The sequence below is a fragment of the Labeo rohita genome, unplaced genomic scaffold, assembly GCF_022985175.1.
Source record: "Labeo rohita strain BAU-BD-2019 unplaced genomic scaffold, IGBB_LRoh.1.0 scaffold_341, whole genome shotgun sequence".
NCBI classification, from domain to species: Eukaryota; Metazoa; Chordata; class Actinopteri; order Cypriniformes; family Cyprinidae; genus Labeo; species Labeo rohita.
Genome location: NW_026129259.1, coordinates 47,437 through 66,649, shown reverse-complemented (window position 1 = coordinate 66,649; position 19,213 = coordinate 47,437). Strand labels below are relative to the sequence as shown.

Genomic DNA, 19,213 nt, shown 5'->3' with positions numbered 1-19,213 from the left:
TACCCACACTTGTGGTCTTTGCACTTGACCACTTGTCCACTTACATGACCTATTTCCTTTGTAGATTTAATATTTTGCAGTTTAAAGTAAGCTTTTTTGACACAATTTAATTGTGGTGCTATATATATGTACATACTCATACATTATTAATAAAACATTTTACATTTTACATAAATTATTATGAAATTTAATTCAATTAATTAATTACATTAATTTATATACAAATTTTCTCAACATCTCATGAGTACGGTGCATGTGAATGATGAATGATGAGATACACTTCAAATACCGTTCTGAAATGTACATTTAGTGTGCATTAATAGCCATGAGATTTGAGGGACCTGGGACAGTCTTGCACACTTACTTCCAGTCAAGTGCAGATATTCTCAAGTGGACAAGACCACAAGTGTGGGTACTGGAACAGGTCCATACTCAGGCTTGTCTGTATATTTGCTAGTATAACAAAAGTATACTTAAGTATCATTTTAAATATATCTTTAAATAGTTTATATGAGGTAGACTTAAATATACTCTCTTAATTTAATGTAAGTATAGGCCTACTTGGAAAATATACTGAAACATTACTTTTTGTAAGGGTAATTTATAAAAGTAGCACACTGCATGTCGGTGTGAGACTGACACCTAGTGGACATTTTAGTATGTGAGATACGCCTGTTTTGCACACGTCGCTCAAACACAGAACCAGGAAACTGAACTGATGTGCTGTTGAGCTGTTGTTAGTGTCTCTGTGTTGCTGTATATGGAGTGAAATGGCTGAAGCCAGTGTTTTTTCAGTGGATCAGTTCAGCTGTCCAGTGTGTCTGGATCTCCTGAAGGATCCAGTGACCATTCCCTGTAGACACAGTTACTGTATGAGCTGCATTACAGACTGCTGGGATCAAGAGGATCAGAAGAGAGTCTACAGCTGCCCTCAGTGCAGACAGACCTTCAGTCCAAGACCTGCTTTAGGTAAAAACACCATGCTGGCTGAAGTGGTGGAGAAACTGAAGAAGAACAAACTAAAAGCTGCTGTTCCTGCTGGATCTGGAGACGTGGAGTGTGACATCTGTACTGGAAGAAAACACAAAGCTGTCAAGTTCTGTCTGGTGTGTCTGGAGTCTTACTGTCAAACTCATTTTGAACATCATCAGGAGTTTCGCTCAGGAAAACACCACAAAGTGACTGATGCCAATGGACGACTGCAGCAGATGATCTGCCATCAACATGATCAGATTCTGGAGGTTTTCTGTCGTACTGACCAGCAATGTGTTTGCATGTTGTGTGCAATGGATGAACATAAAAGCCATGAGACTGTATCAACTGAAGCAGAGAGGACAGAGAAAGAGGTATGAACTGAAATGCACTTTGATGTATTAATGCTGACACTTCAAGTGTTTATCCTCACTGCAGTATTCAGCTGGGTAAATCATGTGATCTGCGCTCCCATTGGGAGTTACAACATGACGCCTGAACTTTGCTCCCCTCTGTAACATCACCCGAGGTTTCTACTATAACTGAACATGCATCAGAGTTGCTGTTTTTGCTGCAAATTGCACTCAGTTTGAATGTAGATTTCTGCTTCACATTAATTCATGATTGCAGAATGATGATGACTCTGTCATATGTGAGGACTTCATGAAACCTAAATTCAAATAATGACCTTAAAACTCTTAATACTGAATAATCTTAATAAGTGTCAGGTTTACTGACACTATTAAGATATTTACTACTATTTACTATTGTTTTTCCTAAAGAAACACTTGAAGGAGACACTGAAAAACTCCAACAGAGAATCCAGCAGAGACAGGAAGATCTTGAGCAGCTGAGAGAGGTTGTGGAGTCTCATAAGGTGAGTTTGGAGAAGAAGAGACGTTTGAGACTCAGTTTGACTCTCCTCTTTCAGTCCCACTGAAGCTGCTGTGTCTCTCAGGCTGTGTGAGGAAGCAGTAAGAGCTGATTGTGATGTGTGTGTAACAGCGCTCTGCACAGACAGCAGTGGAGGACAGTGAGAGGATCTTTACTGAGCTCATCCGCTCCATTGAGAGAAGCCGCTCTGAGGTGACACAGCGGATCAGAGATCAGAAAAAGGCTGCAGTGAGTCGAGCTGAAGAACAAATGGAGCGACTGCAGCAGGAGATTGATGATCTGAAGAGGAGAAACACTGAGCTGGAGCAGCTTTCACACACAGACGATCACATCCATTTCCTGAAGGTAATGGAGTTCTAGAAAAAAAAAAAAACACACACACACACACACACAGTGGATTTTAGTAAGATCCTCTGTTGCAGATGTTACAGAGCTGCCTTTAATTATCAGTGATTATTTGAGCCACACAGTATGATCGAGGATACATGAGCATCATGTCTTCTGATGTTGTAATCTTCACTTATGTACACTGCAGTAATGAGGTAAGGTGACCCAATGAAACAAGCTACTAATAGAGACTATTATTTATTATAACATCCACAAATTTATTTACCAAATTATTATTCATTAATATCATTGTCTTAATCATTATGTTTAAATGTTTTCTCATGATGATGAATCATAAGAGAGAATAAATCCTTCATATAACATTATTTATTTTATTTTAAGCATGTTTATTCTAAACATGTTTCATTATTGAAAATGTGTTGATGTGTGTGTGTGTGTGTGTGTGTGTGTGTTTTAATTGTTATCCAAGTCAAGTTTGCTTAAACTTCAAAAGTGGAAATTCTTAACAAATATGTTTATTAGTGTATGTAGTATACAGCATCTTTGTATTTACAGTAATGTTTTCCTTAAATTTATTTCTAGTTTATCCATTTTTATTTTTGTAGAGTCTTCAGTCTCTCTCAGCTCCTCCTGAATCTACAGAAAACATCAATGTCAGTTTCCTCTTTTCTTTTGATGGTGTGAGAGAATCTGTCAGTCAGCTGAGACACAAACTGGAGGATTTCTGCAAAGAGGAAATGAAAAAGATATCTGGTAAAATATTACAGAATCATCTGCTCTCTGTAATGAGCCAAACGTCATCTAATATCATATTTTTATATGTTTATATTTTTAACATGAGCAAGTTAGAAATGTCTAAGGAATAGAGATGCACCAAACAAATGGCCAGGGTCCAATTTTCTACATGATCAGCCAGGACCGGTGACCAGACGGTCCGTTTTGACGTCACTCTTACGCTCACACCTGCATATCTATACATGTCTATACCTACGTTGTAGGTGGCAGGCTCTTCACTCTGAGCACTTGCGTAGCCACAAATCACTAGATAAAACTGGGTGGGCCTAGCCTTAAATGCATCTGTTATCAAAATAGGCCAACACAAATACACCTGCTTGAATACACACCAGTGTTTAATCAGAGCATAAGCCTGTATGTCACACGCAGTCTTAAGCACAAAAGCACAGCCATTCAAGTCATGGATTTCAAGTTTGCAAAAAAGGCGCTATATAAAATAAACTTATTTATTATTATTATTATTATTATTATGTATACTCAAAGCCAGAGGGTGCTCTCACACAGAAAGTACAAATATACTCATAGACTAATGTATGACATGCCAGGGAAACCCTAAAATGGACAAAGCCATGTATAATGGCATCTCAAGTAGATTTTTAAAGGAGCAAGTGAGAGAAAATGTCACTTGCCCGACCAGACAAGAAGCCTGATTAAGATGTCAATAACAAAATAACTAGGGAAGCACTGAAACTTGGCCACCAAAATTTTTGCGTGAGAATGATTCTGATTCCTCTTCTAGGGAACTCGTGCTGCATCCCCTAGCCCTTTCACTGGTGAGTTTAAAATATTCTAGCTGACCCCCCAGACTGTTTTTTTTTAGGTGACCGGAATATTAGAATGTTTCCCCTTAAGGTTTACATGGCGACACATCATGCTTGTCACGTGACACACCGCAGCCCTGACTGTATGACCGATAGCTCGTTCTTACCATGTCATCAACTATCTGATATTCCGATTCACAAAGGCGTGTAAATGAGTGTGTTTTGTTATTTAAAAACCACTATAAATAATCTCACCAGCATTTGTTCATGCTGCAGTTCAGAGAGTCCTGACAGTCGGTACTCAGGCTTGTCTGTATATTTGCTAGTATAACAAAAGTATACTTAAGTATCATTTTAAATATATCTTTAAATAGTTTATATGAGGTAGACTTAAATATACTCTCTTAATTTAATGTAAGTATCGGCCTACTTGGAAAATATACTGAAACATTACTTTTTGTAAGGGTAATTTATAAAAGTAGCACACTGCATGTCGGTGTGAGACTGACACCTAGTGGACATTTTAGTATGTGAGATACGCCTGTTTTGCACACGTCGCTCAAACACAGAACCAGGAAACTGAACTGATGTGCTGTTGAGCTGTTGTTAGTGTCTCTGTGTTGCTGTATATGGAGTGAAATGGCTGAAGCCAGTGTTTTTTCAGTGGATCAGTTCAGCTGTCCAGTGTGTCTGGATCTCCTGAAGGATCCAGTGACCATTCCCTGTAGACACAGTTACTGTATGAGCTGCATTACAGACTGCTGGGATCAAGAGGACCAGAAGAGAGTCTACAGCTGCCCTCAGTGCAGACAGACCTTCAGTCCAAGACCTGCTTTAGGTAAAAACACCATGCTGGCTGAAGTGGTGGAGAAACTGAAAAAGAACAAACTAAAAGCTGCTGTTCCTGCTGGATCTGGAGACGTGGAGTGTGACATCTGTACTGGAAGAAAACACAAAGCTGTCAAGTCCTGTCTGGTGTGTCTGGAGTCTTACTGTCAAACTCATTTTGAACATCATCAGGAGTTTCGCTCAGGAAAACACCACAAAGTGACTGATGCCACTGGACGACTGCAGCAGATGATCTGCCATCAACATGATCAGATTCTGGAGGTTTTCTGTCGTACTGACCAGCAATGTGTTTGCATGTTGTGTGCAATGGATGAACATAAAAGCCATGAGACTGTATCAACTGAAGCAGAGAGGACAGAGAAAGAGGTATGAACTGAAATGCACTTTGATGTATTAATGCTGACACTTCAAGTGTTTATCCTCACTGCAGTATTCAGCTGGGTAAATCATGTGATCTGCGCTCCCATTGGGAGTTACAACATGACGCCTGAACTTTGCTCCCCTCTGTAACATCACCCGAGGTTTCTACTATAACTGAACATGCATCAGAGTTGCTGTTTTTGCTGCAAATTGCACTCAGTTTGAATGTAGATTTCTGCTTCACATTAATTCATGATTGCAGAATGATGATGACTCTGTCATATGTGAGGACTTCATGAAACCTAAATTCAAATAATGACCTTAAAACTCTTAATACTGAATAATCTTAATAAGTGTCAGGTTTACTGACACTATTAAGATATTTACTACTATTTACTATTGTTTTTCCTAAAGAAACACTTGAAGGAGACACTGAAAAAACTCCAACAGAGAATCCAGCAGAGACAGGAAGATCTTGAGCAGCTGAGAGAGGCTGTGGAGTCTCATAAGGTGAGTTTGGAGAAGAAGAGACGTTTGAGACTCAGTTTGACTCTCCTCTTTCAGTCCCACTGAAGCTGCTGTGTCTCTCAGGCTGTGTGAGGAAGCAGTAAGAGCTGATTGTGATGTGTGTGTAACAGCGCTCTGCACAGACAGCAGTGGAGGACAGTGAGAGGATCTTTACTGAGCTCATCCGCTCCATTGAGAGAAGCCGCTCTGAGGTGACACAGCGGATCAGAGATCAGGAAAAGGCTGCAGTGAGTCGAGCTGAAGAACAAATGGAGCGACTGCAGCAGGAGATTGATGATCTGAAGAGGAGAAACACTGAGCTGGAGCAGCTTTCACACACAGACGATCACATCCATTTCCTGAAGGTAATGGAGTTCTAGAAAAAAAAAAAAACACACACACACACACACACAGTGGATTTTAGTAAGATCCTCTGTTGCAGATGTTACAGAGCTGCCTTTAATTATCAGTGATTATTTGAGCCACACAGTATGATCGAGGATACATGAGCATCATGTCTTCTGATGTTGTAATCTTCACTTATGTACACTGCAGTAATGAGGTAAGGTGACCCAATGAAACAAGCTACTAATAGAGACTATTATTTATTATAACATCCACAAATTTATTTACCAAATTATTATTCATTAATATCATTGTCTTAATCATTATGTTTAAATGTTTTCTCATGATGATGAATCATAAGAGAGAATAAATCCTTCATATAACATTATTTATTTTATTTTAAGCATGTTTATTTTAAACATGTTTCATTATTGAAAATGTGTTGATGTGTGTGTGTGTGTGTGTGTGTGTGTGTGTGTTTTAATTGTTATCCAAGTCAAGTTTGCTTAAACTTCAAAAGTGGAAATTCTTAACAAATATGTTTATTAGTGTATGTAGTATACAGCATCTTTGTATTTACAGTAATGTTTTCCTTAAATTTATTTCTAGTTTATCCATTTTTATTTTTGTAGAGTCTTCAGTCTCTCTCAGCTCCTCCTGAATCTACAGAAAACATCAATGTCAGTTTCCTCTTTTCTTTTGATGGTGTGAGAGAATCTGTCAGTCAGCTGAGACACAAACTGGAGGATTTCTGCAAAGAGGAAATGAAAAAGATATCTGGTAAAATATTACAGAATCATCTGCTCTCTGTAATGAGCCAAACGTCATCTAATATCATATTTTTATATGTTTATATTTTTAACATGAGCAAGTTAGAAATGTCTAAGGAATAGAGATGCACCAAACAAATGGCCAGGGTCCAATTTTCTACATGATCAGCCAGGACCGGTGACCAGACGGTCCGTTTTGACGTCACTCTTACGCTCACACCTGCATATCTATACATGTCTATACCTACGTTGTAGGTGGCAGGCTCTTCACTCTGAGCACTTGCGTAGCCACAAATCACTAGATAAAACTGGGTGGGCCTAGCCTTAAATGCATCTGTTATCAAAATAGGCCAACACAAATACACCTGCTTGAATACACACCAGTGTTTAATCAGAGCATAAGCCTGTATGTCACACGCAGTCTTAAGCACAAAAGCACAGCCATTCAAGTCATGGATTTCAAGTTTGCAAAAAAGGCGCTATATAAAATAAACTTATTTATTATTATTATTATTATTATTATGTATACTCAAAGCCAGAGGGTGCTCTCACACAGAAAGTACAAATATACTCATAGACTAATGTATGACATGCCAGGGAAACCCTAAAATGGACAAAGCCATGTATAATGGCATCTCAAGTAGATTTTTAAAGGAGCAAGTGAGAGAAAATGTCACTTGCCCGACCAGACAAGAAGCCTGATTAAGATGTCAATAACAAAATAACTAGGGAAGCACTGAAACTTGGCCACCAAAATTTTTGCGTGAGAATGATTCTGATTCCTCTTCTAGGGAACTCGTGCTGCATCCCCTAGCCCTTTCACTGGTGAGTTTAAAATATTCTAGCTGACCCCCCAGACTGTTTTTTTTTAGGTGACCGGAATATTAGAATGTTTCCCCTTAAGGTTTACATGGCGACACATCATGCTTGTCACGTGACACACCGCAGCCCTGACTGTATGACCGATAGCTCGTTCTTACCATGTCATCAACTATCTGATATTCCGATTCACAAAGGCGTGTAAATGAGTGTGTTTTGTTATTTAAAAACCACTATAAATAATCTCACCAGCATTTGTTCATGCTGCAGTTCAGAGAGTCCTGACAGTCGGATTTACAGCACATAAATTCATCAATTTCTAACAAAATACATGCAAGTAAGTGGCCAGTGAACTGGGAGAAGAATAGAGTGAACTTTACAGTTATTTACACTATGTGTATGAATAAAACACATCGGCAAATTATATTTGAATGGATTGTTATTGCTGCTTCCATAGACATTTGTGTGTATTTTGCAAACTCAAAATTTATTGTTTTGCTAGTACTTGTGTGTATTTAAATGTCTAAAACATAAAATAAGCATTAGGTGGTTAAACTGCATAATTGTGATTATATAACAAGTGCAGTGCACGTCTCACTTTGGCTCATCACCAGCCAACGCGCAAAAGTGTGCAGTTTGAATGTAGCAGTTGCGTGACATCATATCACGTTCTAAATCCCATAATCTAATTTCTGTGCCCCATGGGACCGTACTCCCAGGGGCACAGAAATAAGAATCCCACATGTGTGACTGTACTGCTCAACAGGCTAGGGGCTACACTGGGGAATGATGCCAGCATGACCGGCATCTGAAGCACATGTGAAACCTATCCTATTAGTCCACGTGGCCCATGACGTCATAGGCAGTTGCCTGGAAGAATAAAAGGGCACCTGCTAAATACGTCACCAACTTTTGTTGTGCTCAGGAGCCATCTGTTTGAAGTGCATGTGAGAGGCCAAGGCAGGTGAGCATTGTAGAAAGTGTGTTCCTCTGTGCCCGAGGACACGTGAGGACACACACGATCTATGCGTCAAGCGTCTTGGTCAGGAGCTTGTTTTGTGTCTTAACACCTTAATGTGTCGTCACAAGCCGCAGGGTTTAATTTGATTTTGTCTGTGTGTTTTTTTGACTCTCAAAGCTGTAAATGCCATTGACTGCCATTATGTTACTGACAGACTGCAACGGTTTGAGTCAAATATCATTGTTTGTGTTCTACTGAAGAAATAAAGTCACCTACATCGTGGATGCCCTGGGGATAAGCAGATAAACATCAAATTCTGAAATGTGAACTGTCCCTATAATTGTTATTTCTACCTTTTTTCAGTCACATACTTTATTTTGATACTTTAATCTAAACGTGCTTTAATCCTAACTCTGAATCAGCCAGGAAAATTGCAATCGGTGCATCTCTACTAAAAATGAATACAGGAATAATTTTCTGTTTTATACTGAGTGTTTATATCTGTTATTTTTACAGTCACTCTCAGTAACATTATTCCCAGGACCAGAGAGGACTTCCTACAATGTAAGTCACTGGGTGTCTCTCAGTTCCCTACTTCAGTAGTCAGGGCACTGATCAGGGAGTCAGCCATTTTAATGGCTCTCTCAATCACGAAATCTCACTCCCTGAAAAATCCTACACCGCAAAAACTAGAGCATCGGTGCTCATTTACTGGAAATGATGCCACATTTCTGAAGCGCAAAACAAAAACCACTTAAGCCAACTCTATAAATACAATGACACGTGATAGAAGATTTGACTAGTCAAACCGTTTTTTTTTAGTATATCTCAGCATAAGCACAATCACTAAACAGGTAATGAACACATCTAATTAACAATTAATATTTGAAAATGTTGAAAGAATATATCATTATTATGTGTTTAAAGAGAATAAAAAATAATATTGATTGGTCCTGCCTGTGAATCATTTCAGCGGTGGGGTTTTACTATGCTGCCCATTGACGCTGAATGTCACCAGAAACACCAATCACTGTCCCAACGTACAGTGTGTCAGGGTACTTACCAGTGACTGCACACAATATACTGATTCACAAGCTCAGGACCTAGGGAGCTGATTGAGACGCACACACTAATTAACACAATGACACACACAAAGATACTGTATCTTGAAAGTTTAGTTCAATGATTATTTGAACATTATCGTGTTCACAATTCATTATTAAACATATGCAGTATAGGCACAGTTATTAAACACAATTTAAGACATTCGGAACACAATTTAAGATATTTCTGATGAAATCCGAGAGGTCTCTGACCCTCCATAGACAGGAAGGGTACTATAACATTAATGGCTCAGAAAAGTACCAAAATGATGGACAAAGTAGTCCATGTGACATCAGTGGTTCAACTGTAAAGAATACTTTTTGTGCGCAAAGAAAACAACATCAACTTTATTCCACATTTTCATCTCTACTGTGTCACTTGTGGACGCGCGTTCACGAGAGCATCCCAATACTTGCGTGTGGCTGCGTTGACCCAAATAAATAGATTGCAATAGCTTTCATACAGTGTGTGTTGTTCTCCGCATGCGTGTTCAACATCTTAACGCCGGATGTGGGTGAGCACCGGAGATGCCACACGCATGCAGCGTGGTAACCTACTTTTGTGAACGCGGGTCCACAAGTGACACAGTAGAGACGAAAATGTGGAATAAAGCCGTTATTTTTGTTTTCTTTGCACAAAGTATTCTCGTAGCTTCATAACTAACTAACCCATTAAAAACTATTGCAGTTCACTTTGAATTACTCATTGCTTCTCTAAGGTTGTAACCAGATTACATTTAAACTAATTTAAAAATTAATATGTGTTTAAAGTAAATTTCTTAAAACTACTGCAAACCAACATACAAATACATATAATAATGTAATAATCAATAGTTCACCACAGAAACATTACACAACACATCCAGTACATTTCTAATAATTTAACTTGATGTATCTGTTCTGTCCATTTATGTATATCTACAGGTGTATGTGCTTATGTGTTAATTATAGGCCAGTGGTAAATGTGAATGTGTTTATGTAAAAAGAAAAAGACAGACCTTAGAAAGAGGAAATCTGGACATGAAACTTTCCGAATGAATCAAATGAATAGTTCATACCATTTAAAAAAAAAAAAAAAAAAAAAAAAGTTAAATCAAATAAAACTATTGGTTGGTGCCAATGACCTTGCGGATGGTGTGCTGACATATAGCGCCACTGCGCTTCGGGCATCCCGGACCTTTCCAGATCCTCCCCACCCCCTTCGCTCTCTCTCACTCTCTCCCACTTCCCTTCCTGTATAAATACTGTCCTATCCTAATAAAGGCAAAGTATTTGTTTGAGTAAAATAAGTAAAACATAAATGTACAACTCCTGATTCTAGTGTTTTTTGTGCCTTTTTTTTCTCCATCAGATTCCCATCAGTTCACTCTGGATCCAAACACTGCACATAAACGCCTCAGCATGTCTGAAGGGAACAGAGTGGTAACTTGCACTGGCACACTCCAGCCGTATCCTGATCATCCAGACAGATTTGATGGATACCCTCAGGTGTTGTGTAAAGAGAGTGTGTGTGGACGCTGTTACTGGGAGCTTGAGTGGAGTGGATCTGTATATGGTGTTGGTATTTCAGTGTCATATAAGTGCATAAGCAGGAAGGGATCTGGTTATGAGTGTTTCTTTGGATTTAATGATCAGTCCTGGAGTTTGTCCTGTTCTTCCTCCAGTTTCTCATTCTGGCACAATAACAGTCAGACTAAACTCGCTGTTCCCTCCAGCTGCAGTAGAATAGGAGTGTATGTGGATCACAGTGCAGGAACTCTGTCCTTCTACAGCGTCTCTGACACAATGAACCTCATCCACACAGTCCAGACCACATTCACTCAGCCGCTCTATCCTGGGTTCAATGTTTATGGTCGTCAGTCATCAGCAAAACTATTAGGTAACGCTTTATAATAACATTCAGTTGTGAATCATTTATAAGTGATAATGATGAAATAATCATTTACAAAACATTCACAAATAATTTATAAGTGACATGCTAACAATTTGTGCTTGTTTTGTTAATTTACAAGTTATTTACAAGTAGTTAATGATGAACTAATCATTTACAAAACATGACTATGCATTTATAAATGATTAATAAATGATATGTTAACATTTTTATTGTAGATTAAGTTATAAATCATTTACAAGTGATTAGAAAATGACAAACTAATCATTTACAAAACATGACTACATGTTTACAATGTGAGCAATATGCTGACGACTGACAGACATGTCATAAGTCATCTTAAAATAGCATATCATGAAATAATCAAACAGATAATATAATAAGTATATTATTTCTTCACTTATAAATCAATGAAATGCTAACATTGTACTATAATTTAAAAAAAACATTTATTAATCATGGACAAATGATGATAAAACCATGATTAGTGTATAGTTTATGTATATTTCGTTAAAGTTGTAAGCTGGGGTCTCATTTAGAAATGTTGCGTATATACAAAATGGGCATGAAGTATGCATACACAATTTTCCACGCACATATCTTGATTTAAAAAAAAAAAAAAAACTTTGCATAAATATGTACGCTCTATACGAACGTTCTAGACCGTGCGTCCAAACCATGCATATAATTTTCATATACACGTTTATATTAAGTATTCCACTCTCATTAATGGAGTCATTGTGCAGAAGTTAAAGAAAAATTATATGTATTATATATTTGTAATGGATTCCCTTGAGCATGTGGCATGTGGCATGTTATGTTTTAATGACAGCGAGGAGTGATATAGGTGCACAACAGTTTATCTTTAAGCTAAACTGCAATATAAAAATATTTTTAGGGAGAGCAATAATCAATGATGCGCACTTACTTCGATACTATGGCAAACACTGCTGGATTCGGTGGTCGAACGGTCCAAAACTGATCAATTTAATTTGATTTTAATTGTTTAAAACAATCTAAATAGGCTACAATTTGGCCAGTGGAAAAAAAATGAGATGAACTCTATTCTAAATATTTTTGAGAACCATTTTAAACAGTTTTGTTATGGACATTTCGATATAGGTCTATTTATTGTAAAACATAACAAGGATACTGGATTATTTTTAGCAATAAAATTTTATGTGTATGGCACAAATGGCATTTATAGACCGCATCTTTCCTTAATGTCTTTTAGCTTTGACGGTGTTAAACATGGTGTCATGGGGAATATGCATGGAAATGATATGCAGATGAGGTTATGCATAGTAAAACTATAGTCACTGTAAGCTCCATATATGATGATTTCAGGGAGGAAACGGGGTGGAGATGCACATACGCACAATCTTACCCTGACGGGGTTTATAAGGGGATTTTTGAGCAGGTTCTGGCATATGAATTTTTTAGTGCGCATACAAAATATAGCTTTGTTGCGTACGTACACTTTTAGGGTGAAAACTACAGAGTTTTATAAATGAGACCCCTGGTCTTTTAAAAAGCACAAAAATGCAATTATGCAAAAACTAATTTTTTCAAAGAATAATAAATTATTTGATGTCAAGTGAATAAACGTAAATGACTTACAGTCAGGGGTTTTTAGTGGATTGTGTTAAACACTTTCTCTCATCAGCACAGACTTGTGTTCTGTGTGGAGTGTGTGGGATCTAGTGATAATGTGAACCAGTTTTACCCTGAAGATCACATCAGATGCACAATGCTGCTCAATGTCAGAGAAGACATCTGTCTATAACAAAGTATTCAAAACCTGTTGTGTAAATGCATGAATAAATAGTTTACAAATTTTTCTGCATCCCTTATCTGAAGTGTAAACAATTCATCACTTGTAAATGTGACACACATTATATGTAGATCTTTCTTACCTGTTAAAAATTATATGTAGTTGTATACAAGGCATTTACAACACTTTCTGCATCCACTAATCATAAGTGTAGTGGTAGTAGTAGTAGTAGTAGTAGTATATTTATATATAAGTATTGCAAACTCAATAAAACCCAGCAAACAAAGTTATATTACACAAGATTTTTTACATTAAAATATGATTTAAAAAAAACTTTTTCTGGCAAAATTATACTAAACTCTTTAAGTGTGTTCACTTCATAAAAGTGTTTTCTACATACATTAAAAGCAGTTAAAAGCAGGACAGTCCAACAGGAGAATCTTGTAAAACATGCATTAAGTAGGGTCTTCACCTTTAAGCAAAAATGCATTAGTCAGTCTTATATGACCTATGCAACAATTGGTAAATAACATAATGTTGCTGTCCCGTCACCATTGCTGCAGTTACACCATTTCCTACCTTCAAAGCATCTGTAAAATTTGGTAAGTGTAAATGAAACTGACTTCTTATGTCCAGATACTGCTGTCTGTATACATTGGGATGAGTCACTCCTCCTCCTTCTTCTGATGACCTAAATCCATATTGATAACAGGCTTCTTTAATTTTCAAGGAGGTTAAAAATTTAAGTGTGTTTGATTTATTATAGATATAGTTCTCTATTATAGATCAGTGGTAGAAACAGTTTTTGTTTTAAAAAAAACCTAAAACCATTTTCAACTGACCACTGATTCATTTTGTGAATACATAACTGTAATTGCCAGTGGTTCTCAACTCCGGTCCTTGGGGCCCACTGCTTTGCACATTTTGAATGTTTCTCAATCTGACACACTCAGTTCAGTTCATGGATCTTTCTTCTAATGAGCTGATGATCTGAATTAAATGAGGGAGACCGCATTTTGTCTAATTCCGGGTTATCACTCCTGTCAATGTTATATATCATCCAGCCCAAAAGCTTATATAGTTTTTGTCAGTGTTTATTTAAAAACATCCAGCTATGCAGAATATAATATGGCTAATATTTAATTGATGAGTTGTCAATACAATATATAGGGTATAATTTTACTGCTAATTTACCATATTAACATAAAATAATATCTGCAACTTGCGCCTACATCCTCAAACCTGTGACCCGGAAACTGATCAACCTCAGCCATCTTGAAGGACATCTGAATTCTCTTATTGCACCGTGAGGAGGTTGATGATCAAGGACAGAGATTGTCTTACTATTGATGAGAGCATAGTCAGCTGGAGCCAATCATTTCGAATCTGCAAGCAAGAGAGAAAAAACTGCAATGAGTCAAACGCTCTAGAGCTTGTGTGTGTTGACGGTACGGCACTTTAGCGGCTGTGGTCTCTGTGTTGAGTGGAAAACACACATTAGGCTTCACTACCTCCTTTTGTGTTGCTGCAGTCATCTCCCCTGTGTGCTTCAGCACATTAAAGGAGCAATGTTCTAAAAGAGCTTTCATGGGTGGACATCTTTATAAAGACGCAGCGTTTAAACATGCCTTTCCACCTGTGCGCTTCTGGATGCGGTCGTTACCTGGCGCCGGTTGATGGTCACGAACATTGCCTCACGTACCTAGGCACTAAGTACGCTAAGGCAGCTTTTGTGGATGAGTCATGCTCTCATTGCGGGAGGATGACCATTGGTGAGTTGCGGACCAGACTCCACTTTCTGCAAAGGGGTGGGGTGCCGGTTCCTCTGCCCAGATCTAGTGTTCCCCCTGGCAAATGTCGGGTGCTGACTGGTCTAACAGTGACTGTGAGGAACTCCCCAAAAACAAGGGTTCCTTTTTCCACCAGCACCTTGCAGCCAGTGGAGCTGCCAAAGGAACGGGCTGGACCTCCCCATGAGGTACCACTTGTATCTTTTGGGGCTCCCCTCGACAATCGGATGTCGATCGCAGCACTGGGCGGTGAGCCAGACCTCTCGGGGGAAGATGATCCGAGCACACTGCCATCCATGGGTAGAGGTGCCAGATACAGACCCTGAGATGATGGCTATGCTTGCCCGGGCCACCGAGAGTGTAGGGGCTTGAATGGAAGCCTCCATCATGTCCCGAACCCTCTCGGCTGGATGATTGGTATCTCAGGGTGGCTCGCACTGGTTCTCAGGGCCCCATCTTTCTTCCGGAGGTGGATGATGAGCTCACTGGAACATGGACGGCACCTTTTTACTGCACGAAGCCAGTCGCAGGGCAGCCGCCCTGCCGTCCAGGCCCCTACTAAGACCGGTGGCAAGCTGAAGAATAAGAGGCCCTGAGACGGGCAACCGGATGACGGATGGAGCTGCTCTTCGGGAGATGGTGAACCCACCACTTCCTTTCCCCGGAGGAGGGCCGGGTGGAGAATCTTTCGGGGGTTTTTTTCCCGCCACTAGCCTCACGGTCAGTGGTACCCAACAACTCGACAAAAGAGCAGTTTCTTCTATCTCTGGGTCCCCAAAGGGGGTGAGAGGCCAACCTCGGACCTCACTCACCCTCCCACCCTCCTCATCAGTGAGCAGTGAAAGGTTGGAGAGTGCTATCAAATGTACTACTCACGCACCATCTGCGATAGAGCTTCCCAGTCCGTCTTGTTGGCTCCTTCGGATCATCAGACTTGGCTATGCGATTCAGTTTGTCCCTGCGCCCCCCCCAAGTTCAGGGGCATCCACTTCACTTCAGTGAAGGCTGCAGATGCCCCTTTGTTGCGTGCAGAAATCACAAATTTACTGATGAAGGATGCCAGGATGCCAAGGAGTGGTAAAAACCATCACTTTTGCGAGAGCCCAGTACACAAGACACGCTTACGCCTTGAAGTGGAACCTTTTCGTCGACCCCCGAATATGCCCGATCCGAGTCGTGCTCTCCTTATTGCAGCATGGGTTGGAGCGAAGACTGTCTCCCTCCACCCTTAAAGTCTATGTGGCTGCTATTGCTGCGGACCATGACCCCATAGAAGGGAAGTCGGTGGGGAAGCTTGACCTGGTCATCAGGTTCCTCAGAGAAGCGAGAAGACTAAATCCACTACGCACGACCCTGTTTGAGCCTTTGTAGTCAGTCAAGCGGAAGTCTCTTTCAATGAAAACTCTATTCCTGCTTGCATTGACCTCCATCAAGAGGGTGAGAGAACCTGCATGCATTTTTGGTCTTCAAATCATGCCTAGGCCCGGGTATGTGCCCAAGGTTCCCACTAACTCCCTTCAGGGACCAGGTGGTGAGCCTGCAAGCGCTGCCCCCAGAGGCGGCAGACCCAGCCCTAGCTTTGCTTTGTCCTGTCCAAGCCCTAAGATGGTACGTAGACCAGACACAAATCTTCAGGACCTCAGACTAGCTCTTTGTCTGTTACGGAGGCGGCAGAAGAGGAATGCCGTCTCCAAGCAGAGGATGGCCCACTGGATAGTGGATGCCATCACCCTGGCTTACCAGGCACAGGGTGTGCCCTGCCCGCTCAGGTTGCGAGCTCACTCAAGTAGAAGTGTTGCATCCTCCTGGGCGCTGGCTCGTCGTGCCTCGTTGACAGATATCTGTAGAGCTGCGGGTTGGAGCGACCGCTAACACATTCGCCAGATTCTATAGCCTTCGTGTAGAGCCTGTATCGTCCTGTGTTCTCACCTCAAATGGGTAGAAGCATTGAGTGATCCCGGCTCGGGTCGGCTTGCTAAAACGGCTCCAGAGTGTCCATACAGTAGACCCTGTCGAGCTCCTCCGTCCCCTCGGCAGCCAAATGTATCCATGAATCCATGAGAACCGGTAGAGGGCTGGGGTCCACATTAGAGACCAAAGTGGATCCCATATGTTTAAAATTCCAAGGTATAGCCTCAGAGCCTGTGTTCCCTGGCAGACTGTCTGCCATTCCAAGAGGGTTACAATCATCTCCAATCTTCCATATGTTCCTGAAAAATGAGTCATATGTGTGAATGCTTTCGAAACCTCCTACGGGAAGGATGGGGCTTCCACACATTCCCAGTGCTCCAGCCTCACTGAAGTGGGTAGTGCTATGTTATACAGTGACTGGTATTCTTGTTGTGAGCCTGGCCTAGGCCAGAAAGGGGGTGCAGGAAGCTCGCTCAGGACACTGGAGGGGGGCAGCAGCCGTGTCACTTTGGTAGGGATCCCAATTCGTCTGTCACCGACGTGACTCAAAGTGACCGACTGATGTGGAACGTCTCGGTTATGCATGTTACCCTCGTTCCCTGAAAGAGGGAACAGAAACATCCACGTCCCAATGCCACAGCTGCTGTACCACCGCTGAGCTGCCGGGTCACTGGCTCAGCTCCTCAGTGAAAACCTGACAATGCGCTGCACCTGCTGCCTATTTATGTGATCAGCGGCAGCTGGATGCAATCATCACATGCCAATGTACATTGGCTCATTTAGTTTACACTCAAAGTAGATTGGTCTCTCTAAGCGAGATCCAATTCACTCCAGACTAGAGCTGAAGGGCCCAGTCTTAGGACATCTGTCGCTCAGTTGACCCAGCTAGCAGGGAATTTTCTCAAAATTTTAGCTAACATTTTGCACATGTTTTAAAGAAAACATTTGAATGTTTAAAGAATGTTTTAAGGATGTTTTTCATTTCATGTTTTTCATTATTGGAATGTTAAATGTAAACAAAGATATCACATTTTAACTGTAACATTTCAAGGCAGTTTTGGGAATGTTTTTGAGGTAACAGATTATACAATATTATTAATAAAACATTGACACAATGTTTCATGATGACTAATGAAGAACATTATCTCAGCAACTTTAGGAAAATGTTATAAGCATATTACCTTCTGAGATAACGGAATGATTTTATGAAACGTTCTTGTAATGTTATGTGTTAATATCTAATGTAAATTTTCAAATAAAGCTGTGAAAAAGTTTCATAAAAAGATAAACCTTTTATACAAAACTCTGATTCACACTCACATAAAACAAACTTCTCTTTTCGTTTTATTAATTCATCACCAGAAGGACAAAGACACAAACGTTTTGGCCCGCAGGCCTTCTTCACACTAAAGGAAATCAGCGTCTCCATAAAGCTTGTCAGCAGATGGAAGCATAAAGTGCTCCAAAATCTCCTGGTAGATGGCTGCATTGACTTTGGACTTGACAAAACACAATGGACCAACACCAGCAGACGTCACAGCACCCCAAATCATCTCTGACTTCAGAAACTTCACACTGGACTTCAAGCAGCTTGGATTCTGTGCGTCTCCAGTCTTCCTACTTCCTTCCAGACTCTGGGATCATAATTTCAACATGAAATTGGACCACTGAGCAGCAGTCCAGTTCATTTTCTCCTCAGCCCATCAGATGCTTCTGACGTTGCTTCTGTTTTAGAAGTGGCTTGGTTGACCATTTATGGCTTGGTGGACATTTAATGAAACTCAAATGTAAACATTCTAATATTTTGATATTGAGAGTTGTACACTCTAATCATCAAAATTAAAACAAAATAAACTTTTGAAATGTTTCACTTTACATGTAATGAATCTAGAATATATGAAAATTTCAGTTTTTGAAACAAGTTACAAACAAAAAATGAACTTTTTCACTATATTCTGTTTTTTTCAGATGCACCTGTATATATATGTGTGTGTGTGTGTGTGTGAAAAACTATCATTTTTATAAGTTGCTCCTTTTTCACTGCTGTTAAAGGGATAGTTCAATCAAAAATGAAACTGTAACTGCAGTTTGACTAAAAGTACTAAAAGTTAACAAAAATGTAATGACTTTTTTATCGGTTAAAACTACACTAAAACTATGACAGTGTTAACTGCATTGCCAAATAAACCAGGAGGTGAAATCGGGGTGACCAAAAGAAAGGCTTTGTCTCTTTCCTTTATTCCTGTTAGGCTGAGACACAGATGCCTTTCTGTAACAACCAGGAAACAAACCATGGAATGACTGATGGCATGAACTGTTTGTTTGGTGGCACAGAGAGTGAGATCTGTGGCCCGGAGGAGTTC

At 40.0% G+C, this 19,213-nt stretch overlaps 1 protein-coding gene and 1 pseudogene across 3 annotated transcripts; both read left to right on the top strand.

Annotated features, from left to right (window-relative positions):
- Nucleotides 1-692: 692 nt before the first annotated feature.
- On the top strand, nucleotides 693-1,954 carry LOC127160384 (E3 ubiquitin/ISG15 ligase TRIM25-like; annotated as a pseudogene).
- Nucleotides 1,955-4,336: 2,382 nt separating this feature from the next.
- Nucleotides 4,337-18,465, top strand: LOC127160381 (tripartite motif-containing protein 16-like). Of its 3 annotated transcripts, XM_051103027.1 has the most exons (7): nucleotides 4,337-4,985; nucleotides 5,394-5,489; nucleotides 5,618-5,851; nucleotides 6,464-6,611; nucleotides 8,898-8,945; nucleotides 10,836-10,972; nucleotides 18,213-18,465. In XM_051103027.1, the coding sequence occupies exons 1-7, from the start codon at nucleotides 4,410-4,412 to the stop codon at nucleotides 18,258-18,260; spliced, it is 1,287 nt and encodes a 428-aa protein (XP_050958984.1). In that variant the 5' UTR covers nucleotides 4,337-4,409; the 3' UTR covers nucleotides 18,261-18,465. The 3 variants fall into 3 exon arrangements, with proteins under 3 accessions (XP_050958984.1, XP_050958982.1, XP_050958983.1); XM_051103025.1 differs by lacking the exon at nucleotides 18,213-18,465 and having other exon boundaries at nucleotides 10,836-13,213; XM_051103026.1 differs by lacking the exons at nucleotides 8,898-8,945; nucleotides 18,213-18,465 and having other exon boundaries at nucleotides 10,836-13,213.
- Nucleotides 18,466-19,213: the final 748 nt, after the last annotated feature.

Coding starts and splice junctions, on each gene's coding strand:
- LOC127160381 (XM_051103025.1), top strand. CDS start 4,410: ATGGCTGAAGCCAGTGTTTTTTCAGTGGATCAGTTCAGCTGTCCAGTG. Junction 5,852..6,463: donor ATCACATCCATTTCCTGAAG/GTAATGGAGTTC, acceptor TTATTTTTGTAG/AGTCTTCAGTCTCTCTCAGC. Junction 6,612..8,897: donor GGAAATGAAAAAGATATCTG/GTAAAATATTAC, acceptor TTATTTTTACAG/TCACTCTCAGTAACATTATT.